The sequence below is a fragment of the Delphinus delphis genome, chromosome 15 (assembly GCF_949987515.2).
Source record: "Delphinus delphis chromosome 15, mDelDel1.2, whole genome shotgun sequence".
Lineage (NCBI taxonomy): Eukaryota > Metazoa > Chordata > Mammalia > Artiodactyla > Delphinidae > Delphinus > Delphinus delphis.
In genome coordinates, this window is record NC_082697.1 from 80,838,688 (window position 1) to 80,853,742 (window position 15,055).

A 15,055-nucleotide genomic window follows, 5' to 3' on the forward strand; every position below is an offset into this window, starting at 1 on the left:
AAAAGTGGTCAGTTGAGCACACGGCAAGCAAGGGACCAGTGTGCAAGCCAGGAAGAGAGCGCTCCCCAGAAAGCGATCTTGTCAGCACCCTGTTCTTGGAGTTCCAGCCTCCAGAATTGTGAGAAAATCAATGTCTGTTGTTTAAGCTACACAGTGTATGGTGTTTTGTTGTAGCAGCCAGAAAGACATAGATGAGAGAGATTACTTGTGAAGGGTTGTATCAGAGAGGGCTTCCTGGAGGAAGCAGAACTGGCTTTTCAGGATGAGTCAGGTTCTAGAGAGGAAGGTGTGGGAAGGGTATTGCAAAAAGGCAGCTGACTATGAACAAGGAAATGGGCTCTCACCAGACACTGAATCTGTCAGCACCTGGATGTTGGAGTTCCTGATCTTCAGAACTGTGAGAAATAAAGGTCTGTTGCTTTTAAGCCATCCAGTATATGGCTATATAAGCCCTAATATATATAAGCCCTACTATATAAGCCCGAATGGACCAAGACACCCCAGTTTTAGGAGCTGAGTAGTTTGATGGCAAATATGAGAAGAAACCAAGGGAAGGCTAAAGATCTCTCATGGGGGAGAAACCAAACGGTGCCTGCAGATGCTGTAAGTGTCCGTGAGGGGGCAGCAGAGATTAGCCTCTTTCTTAGGTTAAGGTTTAAGTGGAGTGGCCTGTGGGAGACACCTTGCAGAACAAAATGAATCCTGAGCTGCATGACAGGGATAGTGATAAAGCATCCTAATAATGTTAAAAATGATAGCAGGGCTTCCCTGGTGGCGCAGTGGTTGAGAGTCCGCCTGCCGATGCAGGGGACACGGGTTCGTGCCCCGGTCCGGGAAGATCCCACATGCCGCAGAGCGGCTAGGCCCGTGAGCCATGACCATTAAGCCTGCGCATCCGGAGCCTGTGCTCCGCAATGGGAGAGGCCACAACAATGAGAGGCCCACATACTGAAAAAAAAAAAAAAAAAAAAAAAGATAGCAATGAGGGGGACTTTAGAAACAGCCAAGTCTTTATTCAGCAGAAGGCAAAACTGAGTCCAAATGCTCAAATATGAACTTTCCCGAACTTAACCCAGAGATTTGATGAGAAAGCTGGAAAGAGAACCCAAGACTCCACCTCTTCAGATCTATGGAAAGACACATGAGCTCATTTCCAGAAGGAGAACTTAGTTCTCTCACAGGAGGAAGTAAGTCCCTGTATCGTGTGAGTGAGTTATGCGTGGGCTCTGCCTCACTCTGGGCATCCTCGTCGGTCAGCAAATGATGATGGGGGAGGTCAGGGCCTGGCACTCTTCCTGGCTGCAGACTTCCTTCTAGTCATCTTGAGGCCAAACTTATCAGACTCTACATCCCGGGGGAGAGGAGGAGGGAGAGACAAGCGAGTGATAAAAGGGAGCTTGCATAGGGCATTGACTGGAGAAAGTCTGGGAACCATGAAAAATTTAATAAAGTTGTTTTGTCGTTTTAGCTATTAAACAGAGATGATTACATTGACTAAAAAAAAAAAAAATTAGAACCTGCTGATAAAAATAAGAACTTAAAAAATACTCATAATGCTATATACTCAAAGAAAACACTATATACTTTAAAACATGTTTTTCATAGAAATGGAATGCAGTAAATCTTACGCGAGCACTTTGTCTACTGGAAAGTTCAGTCCAGTGTTAAGCGATCACGGCTATAAGCGAGTTGATTGGGGCGCTGTCCTTGGTGCTGAAACTGAGCAAGCAGGAGGAAGAACCTTCCTGGAATGAGAGGGAGGCCTTCGCCTGATACCGTGACAAGCCTATCAGAGCTTCCATGGTGTTTCTACTTGAGAGTTTCCAAACACTGTGGTCTCTCTCCTCTCCCTCCTTGGTAAGTTCAGGTGTACAGGAAGACGGAAAGGAGACCATCACCTTTAGAGAGGTGACCAACACCAGCAGTTGCCATGGACTATAAAATCTGGTTCCTTTGCTAGCCTACTGGGGGTTGTTCCAATCCCTTTGCATGAAGGTGCCCCCTTCTCAGTACCTCAGGGCTGCAGTACCTCACTTCATAGCTCGTCCATAGCTGCTGGCACTGGGGGTCCTCCTGGGATACATACCTTCCTCCATCCCAGACAGCCCTGTCCTCACTGAGATCTGAAAGAGAAAGGGAAGTTATAGCTCCTGGAGCTATAACGCTCCTTCCCATTCTGGGAGGAGGGGTCCTTCGTTCTCTCACAACTCCTATGAGTCCCCCACTCTCCTCTGGAGGGGCTTTGGTACTGTTAATCCACATAGAAGCAAAGCAAGAAGATTGGGGTGGGGGATGAGGTCTTGCAGGTCTTTGGGGAGGTGGGAGCAATGTCCAATCGTGAAGCTGTAAGAAAGGGAGCTCGTGCCCGATTCAGGAGCCAGATTTCAGAGAAGTTAGTAAGTACACATGACTAAGTCCCTTCCAATGGAATGTGACCACAGTGATGGACGCCACTTCCAGACCTGGTCCATACAACTTCCCTGATGGTACTAATTGCTCTGCCAGTTAGAGACACGTGGTGAGGAGATCCAAGGGAATAGCAAAGCCTCTGGAAGAAGGAACCTAGATCCCTGAATCACCACATGGAGGAAAGCTAGCTGCCAACCAGGAACACTGTTACATAAGCAAGAAGAAGAACCTTCTTTTGTGGTGGAGCCATTATACATTTGGGGCGTACTTGTTATAGCAGATACAAAAATGTCCTGACTGCTACAGTGAAGGGTGCCACTTAACCCCAGGAACAGAATGACTCTAGTCGCCCCAAATAAATTCAGACCTGTAGTATTAGTATTCATATTTTTGTATCAAATAATCTCTTCGCATTTGGGATTTAATATATTTATAACATTCAAGAGAATTTGGTCTATTGGAATGTCAACCTTGTTTCAATATAAAATATATAATTAAGTGAGTGATTTAGACTTGTAATTTTACATTAAAACCTTGCTAAGGTTATAAACAGTATCAGAACACTTAGAAGAACCTAGGATTCATCATATAGATGCATTTAATTTATTAGGTTAGTAGAATTACTTTAGGTTGGGGGAAGCTTAAAAAAACATATATTTAATCGTATGAGATTTGTGGAGTTTCTTGAGTCGTTGGAAAGGTTTTGTTTGTTAATCAAAAAATGGAAAACTTTTGGACTTCCCTGGTGGCGCAGTGGTTGAGAGTCCGCCTGCTGATGCAGGGGACACGGGTTCGTGCCCCGGTCCAGGAAGATCCCACATGCCGCGGAGCGGCTGGGCCCATGAGCCATGGCCGCTGAGCCTGCGCGTCCGGAGCCTGTGCTCCGCGGCGGGGGAGGCCACAGCAGTGAGAGGCGCACGTACCGCAAAAAAAAAAAAAAAAAGGAAAACTTTAAATAGGAAATGTAATGTATTCGTTTTTATAAATGCAACTGTTCATGGACTTTAATTAACCAAGAATGTAAAATAGATTAAACACTAATCAAAGGCCTTAATCAAAGTAATCATTCTTTTGCTTCTGGCCAAAATAGAGCAACAGGATCCCTGTTACTAGTCAGCTGACCTATCGGCTAAAATAGGGAGATTTTTGTGGATTATCAAGGCAGGTCCAGTGTTATCACAGGAGCCCTTAAAAGCAGAGGAAAGGAGCAAAATGGAAATCAGAGAAATTCAAAGCATGAGGACCCGCCAATGCTGGCTCTGCAGGTGGAGGGGCCCCCCGGCAAACTCTCTTCTGCCAACATGAATGAGTCTGGAAGCGGATTCCTCCACAGAGCCCCCAGCAAGGGACACAGCCCTGCTGACACCTTGATTTCAGCCTAGTGAGAGCCTAAGCTGGGAACCCAGCTGACCCATGCCTATGCCCAGGCTTCTGACCCACGAAACTGTGGAATAATCAGAGGGTGTTGTTTTACCTGACTAAGTTTGTGGTACTTTGTCAGGGCAGCAATAGAAAACCAATAGACTCAAGTCTTCTCCTTTGCTGCAGGGAATCTGAATATCCTTGTACACACGACCTTGGATGGATCTGTGAGTGTAGCAGGGAGCACAGCCCTGCTGATACCTTGGCTTTGGACTTCTGGCCTCTGTAACTGTGAAACAATAAATTTCTGTTGTTTTAAGTCACCCTGTTTGTGCTACTTTGTTACAGCAGCCCTAGGAAACGAATGGACTGGAGCCAGGTAATGGATTAAAGATAGGACCTCTTGGTAGTTTGAAATTTTTTCTTTTTCTAGCTGCACACTGCGGGGCTTGCAGAATCTTAGTTCCCCCACCAGGGATTGAACCCAGCGCCATGCAGTGAATGTATCAAGTTCTAACCCCTGGACCACCAGGAAACTCCCCGTAATTTGAATTTTTATCTCTGCCTATACCCCTTCCCTCTTGTTTATTTTTTGTTTTTTGGTTTTTTTGTTTTTGCAGTACTCGGGCCTCTCACTGTTGTGGCCTCTCCCGTTGCAGAGCACAGCCTCCGGATGCGCAGGCTCAGCGGACATGGCTCACGGGCCCAGCCGCTCCGCGGCATGTGGGATCTTCCCGGACCGGGGCACGAACCCGTGTCCCCTGAATCGGCAGGTAGACTCCCAACAACTGCGCCACCAGGGAAGCCCTATTTTTTGTTTTTGTTTTTTTTTTTTTACTCCCTGTCTCTTGAAAAACAGTCTTCCCTTGGCTTCTGAGTTGCTGGACTCCCTCAGTTTCTGCCCCACCCCCCGCCCCTCCCCCTCGCCATCCCAACACCCCGGGCCATTCTGACCACTCCCTTGTGTATCTCTTGCTCTGGCCTCCCCTCTCAATGGCAGACATCACGTGATCATTAGGCATCCCAGCCTTGTTCAAAACAGAACTCTTGACTTCTATCTTCTATGCTAGACAACCTCTCAGAAAGCAACCTTCTACCAGCTGCTGAAGCCCAGCACCTTGGAAGGCATCCCAGTTCTGTTTCCCCCTCACCTCCTTCATCTGTTCCTTCAGCCAGCTTCCGGCAGAGTAGATCCTGAACAGGCCCACTTTTTTCCATTTCTCCTGTAAGTCCCAGGTCAGCACTGCTGTCAGTTCCCACCCAGATTACTGCCACAGCCTCCCTGAAACTGAGCAGGACCCTGTGGAGCCCCTGGACATGGAAGCCTTTCTGTGTCCCCCACTTCTTGTTTGTAGGGAATAGACTCCAGCCTCCACGACCTTCCCTGAGTCCCAAAGGACAGATTCGAACAGTTGCTAATCAGGGAAGGGAGGGGATGCAGAGACAAGGGAGGAGCTGCCCAGAAACAATGGTGCAGCCTTGGGGCAGATCCTGGTTCCACCGCAAGGGATTCACAGAACAAGACCTTTGAGCTCTTTACAGAACTAAAACCCCCCGCAAATGGAAGACGTTAGTATTCTTCATTCCAGAGAAGACCACCTGAGGCCAGACTAAAGGAACCAGAGAAGCTCATCAAGAGACTACCTGAGATCAGATTAAATGAGTGCAGGCCCTTCACATACCCTAATCCTTACCGCCAATCCTGCCTTTGAAACATTGCTATAAAACTCCTCACCAAATCCCTCCAGGTTGGGACACACAGTTTTGAGGGGCACAAGCCCGCTGTGTCCCCCTTTGTTTGGCAGAGCAATAAAGCTATTCTTTTCTACTTCACCCAAAACTCTGTCTCTGAGATTCAGTTGGGCACCAGTGCACAGAGGCTGGAGTTTTCAGCATCATCACCACCCACATTGCTTCCCACTTGGGCTCCCACACCAAACAGTCCTTTACACCACAATTAGAGGGATCTCTTCAAAACACATCTGTCAGATTACTCCCATGCTTGAAACTCCTCATGGCCTCTGTTATGGGTTGAATTTTTCCCCCTCCCCAAATTCATATGGTGAAGTCCTAACCCCTAGTACCACAGAATGTGACATTTGGAAATAGGGTCATTGCAGATATAATTAGTTAAGATGAGGTCACACTGGAGTAGGGTGGGCCTCTAATTGAAAACGACTGGCTTCCTTACGAAAAGGGGATGTTTGGACACAGATATGCACACAGGAAGCAGGACACGTGAAGGTAAAGGGCGAGATAAGGGTGCTGTGGCCACAAGCCAAGGGACACCAAGATCGCCAGTCAGCCACCAGAAGCCAGGGCAGAGGCCCGGAACAGACACTTCCCTGCCAACCTCAGAGGGAGCGCATCCTGCTGACAGCTTGGTTTTGGACTTCTGGCCTCTGTCCTTCTAAGCCACTCGGGTTGTGCGAATGTGTTACAGCACCACAGGAAGCGCATACAATCTCTTTCTGGTCACCTGTGGTCGCAGGGGTGGGTTCTAGGGGAGAGAAGTTAGTGGAGACCCCTCAGAGGAGGTGGGCCTTATTCGGGGTGGGATAGGGGGTGTGGGAGGGATAGACGCTTGAGTCTGTCTTCCCCAGACTCTCAGAAGGAGGACAAGCGTAGGATGGTGGTGGAAACAGGGACCAGGGGCAAATGAAAGGGCCCAGGTCAGATGATGTCAGGCAGGCGAGGATAAGGGGGAGGGCGGAAAGGACAGAGGGACCTGCTGTAGACAGAGGACTGAGCAACCAGGCCTTGGTCCCATTCGTGTGGAAGGCGAGAAGGCACTTGCTAAGGCTGGACAGGGCTGCACTGGGCTGAAATGGTTCGTGTTTCTTTCATGTACAATATAACTGGGGTGTGCTGAAAGCGGAGGCAGCGGGAGAGGGTGTGTCTTCTGGGAAAGGGAAAGGCCAAGCACAGGCCACCAGGATGTAGCTCACGGCCCATGCCCCATCCTGCCATCTTTAGCCCCATAGCCTGAGGAGGTATATGGTTCTGGGTCCCCAGAGAAGAAACATGGGAGAGTCAGATGCCACTCAGAGCTGGTCAGGGGTCTCCAGACCAGTGAATGCCAGGCCCAGAGAAAAGGCCACAGAATCCTGGGCAACAGGAGCAGAGAGTCTGAAAGGCTCCATTTCACAGAGGGGGAGACTGAGGCCAGAGATGCGATGAGTCCCAGTGTGCAGAAAGTGGTTAGAGGCTAAGGGTTGATGGAGGAAAGGTGGGGAGAATAGAAGGGGAAGAAAGGGAGAGGGAAGGGAAGAGAGGGCCAGAAAAAGGGAAGGGAGAAGCAGGAAGAAAGAGGGCGGGGCAGGGGAGGGTGGAGGCATCTGAGAGGGAGGCGGGAAAGGCATATCACAGTGCCCCAAGTGCCCCCATTAGACATAAGTGACTAAGAGTCTGGAAGGCATTGAAAGTTCCAGAAAGAGGGTGTCAGTCTTACTACAGATAAGATAGCAGCTATTGGTTCTGTTACCCTGGGAATCTATGCGAAGGAGTGGCAGGGTTCAAATCAGTGCCGCACTCCCCGCCTTAGAGCAAGCCAAGCCACTGCTCCGCCCTGCCCCAGCCTCCCTCACCCTCTTCCCACCTCCATCCTCTTCATTTGCCCAGTCAGCCCTCAGGCTGGCCCCCAGAGAAGGCCCTGCCTCCTGTGGGCAGGTTTGGACCAAGGAGGCCACAGGCTCCATGATTATGCTTAGGTATGCTTTCTCCCCCTCCCTCACCCCATTTCCTCCTTGAAGGAGAGTTGTCCAGGGTCGGGGACAGGGTGTCAGGAGCCCCCACTGCTCCTGGGGTCGTGAACTTAGGGCAGGACACAGGCCAGGACATGGCTGTTTGAATGACATCTACAGGGCCCAGCATAAGCCCCCCACTTCGGCCCCCAATCTCCCTTCCCTCCTCACCCAGGCGATCCCAGGATGACACCCCTAGAGGGTGGGAATCCTGAGGCCACAGTTTGATTTCAGCCTTTATTCCCTTCCCTCTTTCTCTGGGGGCAGGTGAGGGGCAGAGTAGATCCTGGAGGGTCCAACGAGGACCCGTTATCATCTTCTGCCAACCTGAACCCAGTCCTACGGCCATGGAGCCCAGGGCAGCTGAGTTGGAAGGAATCCTAGAGGCCCCAACCTTTGTCCTTTAGGGGGAGAAACTGAGGCCAGAGACAAACTGAGTTGCCCCATGGCACACAGCTGCTTCATGGCAGGATTAGAATCTGGGTTAGGGTTAGGGTTTGTCCCCAAACCCTATCTTGTGCCCATTTGGCTACAGCAGTGGCCTTTCCCCTGATTCCGGGATGCCTGACAGCCCTGTGACAACCTCAGGGCACAAGGCAGGGACAGGGTGACGCAGAAATGGCCAGGACAAGAGTTGGAGAGAGCTGAGATGTAAGACATTTGTCTTGTGTCATGTAAGGGAGAGCCCCGGGTATCTGGGGCAGGGGGGTTGGAGGGAGTTGGAGGGGCATATTCGCGGGGTAAGGACAGACCCTACCATTGACTGAACAGCCGTCATGTGCCACGGATCATGACTGGGGCATTCTGTCTGATTCTCCATCCCTGACAAGTCAGTTTTCTTTTTCTTTTTCTTTTTTTAATGTTTATTTTAAAAAATAAATAAGGGGCTGTACCTGCTGAAGCCCTGAAGGGCTTTCAGTAGTTGTGGTACACAGGCTCAGTAGTTGTGGCGCACGGGTTTAGTTGCTCCGCGGCATGTGGGATCTTCCCGGACCAGGGCTCAAACCCGTATCCCCTGCATTGGCAGGCAGATTCTTAACCACTGCGCCACCAGGGAAGCCCTGCACCAGGTCTTAGTTGAGGCAGGCGGGCTCCTTAGTTGTGGCTCCAGGGCTCCTTAGTTGTGGCATTCGAACTCTTAGTTGTGGCACGCATGTAAGATCTAGTTCCCTGTCCAGAGATTGAACCTGGGTCCCCTGCATTGGGAGTGTGGAGTCTTATCCACTGCACCACCAGGGAAGTCCGCAAGTCAGTTTTCTTATTCTCACTTTCTGGAGCAGAAACTGAGGCTCAGAGAGGATAAGGCTAACTCAGATGAGCCCCAAAGCCCTGGCTCTTCCCCCAAATCTCACAGGGGAGGGGAGAGGAGTAGGCAAGGGGCAGGAGGCTGAGGGTACCCCCAACTGTGGCCCCAAGACACAGCCCTCCCTAGGCGTGGGCAGGTCCAGGAGATGGTAGGGCTGGGGCTGTGAGGGCAGTGGGTGGGCGGGCGTCATTCACCATGTGGGGGTGGGAGCTGAAGGACCAGAGGCAGCAGGCAGAGTGTCATTGTCACCAGTCTCGACTTTGGAGACTGGCGACTGAGTCTGGAAGGCAGCATACCTGCCTTACTCCCTTTCGGGAATTGGCGAAATGAAAGTCGGTCAAGAAATTCCAGAAATAAATGGGCCCCAAGCCCTTTGATCCTGAGACACCGGAGAGCTGGGGGTCATCTGAGGAAGCGTGGACGCTTCACTAATGACTGGAGGTTCAGCTCTGTTCCAGGCCAAAGGGCAGAGGGAAGGGGAGCCCCTCCCTGGCTGGGCAGCACATAGGCACACAGGCCATCAGATTTGCCATTGCTCTGAAGGGACAGGCACAGGGCCTGAAGCAGCCTGGAAGAGCTAATGGGACCCCGGGAGGGAGGTGGAAGGTGGAGGAGAGGGTGGGCCTGAGCCTCCGAGGGGAAGGGTGCCCTGCTTTCGACTCCAGCCCCAGGGAATGAGACCCCTCTCCCCTCTTCTCAAGCCAGCTTTACTGCCGCTATGGGTACCCCACCAGGTCACAGGGTGCAGGTCATGGACGCAGCTGGGCCAGTGCCCAGTCCCAGGATGGCTGAGAGTTCTTGGGTCTGTGGGTTCACAGGTAAGCACAGCCCCTCTGGTCATCTGGAGTGACCTAGGCCCCTCTCAAGGTCAGCAGGGCAAAGCACTCACTCTTTGGCCTTTCTGGGGGCTCCCCCCCTCCCTGGGCCCTAGGTCCACTCTCGGCCGCAGAGACCTCAGGCAGAGGTGGGCCCGCCACTGCCCCTGCTTGGAGCAGACAAAGGGCTCACTGCCCCACATGTGGGGCACAGGAAGGGGCCGAGCCTCCAACCTTGGAAGGAGTGCTCTCTTGAGAAGGACCCTCCCAGACATGCAGGCCTGCAACCAGGCCCCTGCCCTGCAGGGGAGGGGAGGAGACCACTCAGGCTACACTCTGCACTTTAAGACTTGCTCTTTTTTTTTTTTTTTTTTTTTTTGCGGAACGCAGGCCTCTCACTGTTGTGGCCTCTCCCATTGCGGAGCACAGGCTCTGGACGCGCAGGCTTAGCGGCCATGGCTCACGGGCCCAGCCACTCCGCGGCATGTGGGATCTTCCCGGACCGGGGCACGAACCCGTGTCCCCTGCATCGGCAGGCGGACTCTCAACCACTGCGCCACCAGGGAAGCCCTAAGACTTGCTCTTTTATGGTAGGAAATTCCAGAGTGGGTGTCACCATAGAGCAAACAAGATGCCTTGGGGCTCCTGGATGGAGGGCAAGGGAGCAGAGGGTGGTCACAACAGTGGGGATGGGGCAAACCCAGCAGCCCTGAGAGGACTGTCCTTGGGCCTGACGTCTGATTCCTCTTGGCGGCCCCGGGACCTGTGGAGGGCTCTGTCAGCCGCTATCTCGTCGTCCAGATCTGGGTGAGGGGTGAGAGCCCCTGTCCCCCTCTCTGAGCAGCTGTCACCACCGTGGGCCTCTGAATGTGGAGCTGGGGGGTGGGAGAGAGGAGGTACCGCTGAGGGGCCAGTAGTGATGGCTGCGTCCCCGGGGAGCGACCTGCCCTCTGGGCCGAGGGTGCCCCGCCCTCCCCAGGCAGCCCCAGGGGGTGGGGGACAGGGGAGCAGCCCCTAGCTGGGGGGGGGGTAGCTCCTGAGTCACCTCTGTGCTGGGGTCCACGTTCTGCAGGGAAGGCTGGAAGTGTCTGTAGACATTTTCAAGGCCAAACGTGTCCCCCTGCAGATTCTGACCTGTAGGGAGAGGTACTGGGGTGAGAGTGAGCCTGGGGGAAGCCAAAGACGCCCAGAGGAGGGTTTTTTTCCAGTAAAAGGACCAGCTCTGAAGAGTCAGCCCCAGAGCTGCCCTAAACTCCCTTCCCACTGCCCATCCGTCCTCCCAGCAGCACAGCTTGTCCGAGGCTCGGGAGGGGACCTGGGGAGCTGGCCCAGGGTCACGCGGGAACAGGAGGGCACCAGAGCGGCAGCCCTCCGACATGCTCTGGGGTCAAAAGTCGTGGCTGGTGAGCAGGGGCCCCAGGCTCCGGGTCCTCCTGGCATCTTCCAGAACATTCCCCTTCTGCTTCCTTCAAGATCCCCCGCGCGGCCCTCCACCTGCCTTCCTCGCCCACTGTCTCCCCACCGTGGGCTAGGCTGACCCCCAGTGCTGCCCACAGGCCGCAGGCCTGTCCCCAGGCTTCGGACTGGCCAGATCTGGGGTGCCTCCCCCTCCCTGTACCCTGCCCTCCCACCCCCGCCCAGCGCGACCCACCTGCTGCTTCTCCCCACTGCGCCCCGTCATCCCCGCCCAGAGCCTGCAAACAACACGCCCTGCCTGACTCACTGGCATCTGAGCTATGTCATCTGCTGTCCACGCCTCCCGGTCTATGCCACCCCCACTCAGCCTCATCGTCCCTCACCTGTGGTACTGTGCTTCTCCCTCCCTGGACTCCCCACTTTCATGCTGTCCCGCTTAGATCCTCCTGAGTGAGCTGCTCAAAACGAAGTCTAGTCCCCCTCCCTTAAAGCCCCTCCTGTGTGTCCCCCCATCATGGCCCACTGACCAGCCTTGACCTGGCCCTGTCATTCTCCCGTCCCACTGACCCGCCCTTGGGGGGTCAGACCCCCCCCATAGACCGTGCTCTTTCCCACCTCCATGTCCTTTCTTAAGTAGGGACCCCTGCCGGGAAAGCCCTTTCCCTTCCCATCATGGGACAAGGCCTCGCTGCCCACTGGGCTGTATGTTCATGGGAGCAGGAGACACATGGCTTACTCCCCACCACTGCCCTGGCTCTCAGCTCAGGGGATGCCCCTCCGCCGTCTTGTCTGACCCCCGCCCCACGCTGGGCTGGTGCAGGTATATCTATGCCCCGTCAAGCCCTGGCCATGGCCCTATCATCCTATTAACTGTGTGCGTCTGGTGTGCTGGGGGTGGCCTCCGAGGGCAGGATCAGGCTCTCAGCCATCCCTGGAATCCCTCCATCATGTTTGTCAGGAAGTACTGGGAAGGTTTTTCCACCGCAGCTGGGTGCAGGGCTGGGAGCAGCTCTGGGAGCCAGAGCAGGCTGAACCCACGCGGAGCTCCACGGAGGGGCAGCTCATGAACCGGATTTTGGAAACAGGGTGGGATGCGGGTGCGCAGAGACTCAGACCACCGGAAGCAGCCCAGTCTATGCAAAGGCATGGGCCACAGACTGGAGTGCACGGAACCTGACGGGGAGGAGCGAGAAAAGGCCGGAGGGTCAGCAGGGGCTGCCCGTGGAGGCTCGGGGTCAGGAGGCTGCAGAGGAGCCTGGCTTCTGCAGCAGAGGTGGGGCGACCTGGCAGGATGTGCGCGCGTGTCACCCACAACCCCACTGAGCCCGACTTTGGCACTTCTACACCCTCCAGCCTGCCCCGTCCTGGCCCCTGACGAGATCTACCTTCCCAGACGCCGGCGCTCTGGAAGCTGACAAGGACATCTTCTTCTTGCCAGTCTCGAGACAGGTTGTTCTCTTGCCTGCCAACAGAAATGCCGTGAGCAGCCCATGGCAGAGAGGCAGGGGAGGGGGCTCAGAGGCCTCTGAACCTCGGGCTTCCGGAAGGGGCTGTCCTGGCCAAGCCCTGAGTCAGGGAGGAGACTGCCCCCAGCAACAGCGGCAGAAAACAAAAAGCATTCCTGGGGATGTCACCACGGCCTGGCCCCCCCAACTCCTCAGTGGGCCTCAGTGTCCTTATCTGTGAGATGGGGGCATTGGGCTAGAGTCAGGGCAGTTCCCTTCGATTGCCGGCCAGGTGCTGTGCTGAGCATTACTCAACCTTCTCGGGTGGATCTTACGCATTTTACAATTGGGGGAAAGCGACGGCGGTCTTTCCCAGTGTCCGAGTGTGACGGTGTTGCTCTAGGGAAGCCAAGGTGATAAGAAGCACCAGGTAATTTCATTACATAATCCAATTCCAGTACATATGTTTTTGTTTCCATTTCTCCGCCAAACAGACATGTCCTGTCAGATCAGCAGGCTGCCCTGGGCCTCAGCTGACTGCTCAGCTGGAAGGAGCAGAGCCTCAGGTTATTCTGACTGTGGTCCCCTCTCCCCAGGCCCCGCTCCAGCCCCAGAAGCTCACCTGTGCAGTTTTCTCTGGGATTGCCTGAGTGAGATGGCCAGGACCACCACCGAGACCACCAGTAGCACCACCACGGCCCCTACGATCCCATACGCCATGCTCTTGCTGGTGCTGAATTCACAGCTTTCTCCCCAGTGCCAGTGCGTGTCCGAGTTCAGGCACCTGGGGACACACACAAGCTCAGGCCAGCCCACCAGCATCCCTCACCCACCCAGTCTCCCGAAAGAAAAAAATTAATGTCAAAGCACAGGAAACCAGCTCTCCCTCTGAGGACAGTTGCCGGGTGCTCTCCCTGACTCTCAAGGCTAAGGGGCGGGGAGGGTGTGCAGGGACCACAGATCTGCGGAGCAGGAATTCAGAATCCGAGAGCGCCGGTACCTCGTCCCAAACACGTGATGTTCACCCATCTAAACACTAAGTAGTTGGCACTTCGACAGCCTGTTACCGTGTTTTATACTTTGTACTTTAATTTATGATCTCCCGAGTGTCGCGTCCCAGCTACAGCGGGAGGTGACAATGGCACGGTGGCTGGGATGGTGTCAGGGAAACGAATGACAGATGGAGATGAGATCCATGGATACAGATTTGGAAATTGGTAACTGGAACTTTTTCAGGAAGGGGCTTGCTCAGTGCTACGATGCCTGTCTGTAATCTGCGCCTCCCTCTCCCTCTGGTGGGGTGGAAGATGGGAGACCTGGGTAGAAGAAAGAGGGATGTAGAGGAGGGGGGAGGGGGTGCCTTGCGAGCTCTGCCCACTCCCACCCTGCCCCCTTGGGTGACTGTCGGGGAGAGTGGGGCCCTGCCACCAGAGAGGGTAGAGGCTCACAGGCAACGGGGGCCACTTCGCTGAAGCTGGCACCTGCCGTGGTGACAGTTCATTTGCGACTTCGTCCCCAGGGTGCACTTGGTCACACAGGCCAGCTTCCCATTCAGATCATCCACGTAGTAGAATTGGGCGAATTCCTTCGCAACTTTCTGAGTGCATTGCCCTGGGGGTGGGGGGCGGGCAGGAAGCGTCAGCCTGGTGAACACGCCCTCTAGCCCTCAGGTTTACCATCCACACTCTGCGGAGCTGCTTACCTTGCAGGTCAAAGCCGAGCTTCACGGTCTCATTCACGAAGGTGTCCTTCTCATTGTAGCACAGGAATGAGATGTCTGCCCAGGGTGGTGGGAAAGAACAAAATAGATATGGCGCCTCTGCCCCCTGGGGGCAGCCAGCCTTCCCCTCCTCCTTGCTGGGAACAAGGCTAGTAGGATCTTGGCCATCCCCAGATGCAGCTGGGCCTGTGAGCTTGCTCAGATGGGGACATTAGGGCTGGTGACAACCTCAGCCCGGGACTGGGAGGGACTGCTGGCAGCAGCACAGAGTCTGCGGAAGGTATCCGGGCTTGACTGCTGGGGAGGGAGGTCTCTGGAGCTCCGGAAGAGAGGAGAGAGGTGAGGTGTGGGGATGAGGCTGAGACCTCCCTAAGCGACCCCTCCCATCCTTTCCCCACCAACATCAAGGGGTTTTAGATGGGCTTACTTTTGCACGCTTCAGAATTACTGGGTAGCTTTCCGGTCTCATTCATAACCTTGGCCTTTATGATCTTAGTGAGGTTTGCAAACAGCTCCTGAAACTCTGAAGTGAAGTTTGCCTCCATGACGACTACATGTTCCACCACGACGCTGCCTTTGCTGGAATTAGGAATCGTCAGCTACCCTGTGTTGCCCGCCCTCCCAGCAAGCAGGGCCCAAGAAGCAAGAGAGATGATGAGAAACAATTAGCCATATGTCCCAGAGGCAGGACAGAATAGAGACTCTTCCCTCCAGCAGGTAACAACCTAGAGGGAGGCTACAGAGTAAACCTGTGATAACAATATATGCCAATGGGTGGAATTCATTCCTAAAAATGGAAGCTGTTGGGCAAAGATGTGGAGAAATTGAACCCTCGTGCA

At 54.1% G+C, this 15,055-nt stretch overlaps 1 protein-coding gene across 1 annotated transcript in view; it reads right to left on the reverse strand.

Annotated features, from left to right (window-relative positions):
- Window positions 1–10,420: 10,420 nt before the first annotated feature.
- Window positions 10,421–15,055, reverse strand: part of MUC12 (mucin 12, cell surface associated) — a 41,654-nt gene continuing 37,019 nt past the window's right edge. Inside the window, exons 5-12 of the mRNA XM_069541389.1 lie at window positions 14,644–14,795; window positions 14,199–14,273; window positions 13,945–14,107; window positions 13,119–13,280; window positions 12,813–12,815; window positions 12,437–12,513; window positions 10,681–10,769; window positions 10,421–10,510 (exon numbers count right to left, since the gene is read on the reverse strand). Coding sequence (XP_069397490.1) covers window positions 10,421–10,510; window positions 10,681–10,769; window positions 12,437–12,513; window positions 12,813–12,815; window positions 13,119–13,280; window positions 13,945–14,107; window positions 14,199–14,273; window positions 14,644–14,795 — 811 coding nt within the window. The remainder of the gene's footprint in view (window positions 10,511–10,680; window positions 10,770–12,436; window positions 12,514–12,812; window positions 12,816–13,118; window positions 13,281–13,944; window positions 14,108–14,198; window positions 14,274–14,643; window positions 14,796–15,055) is intronic.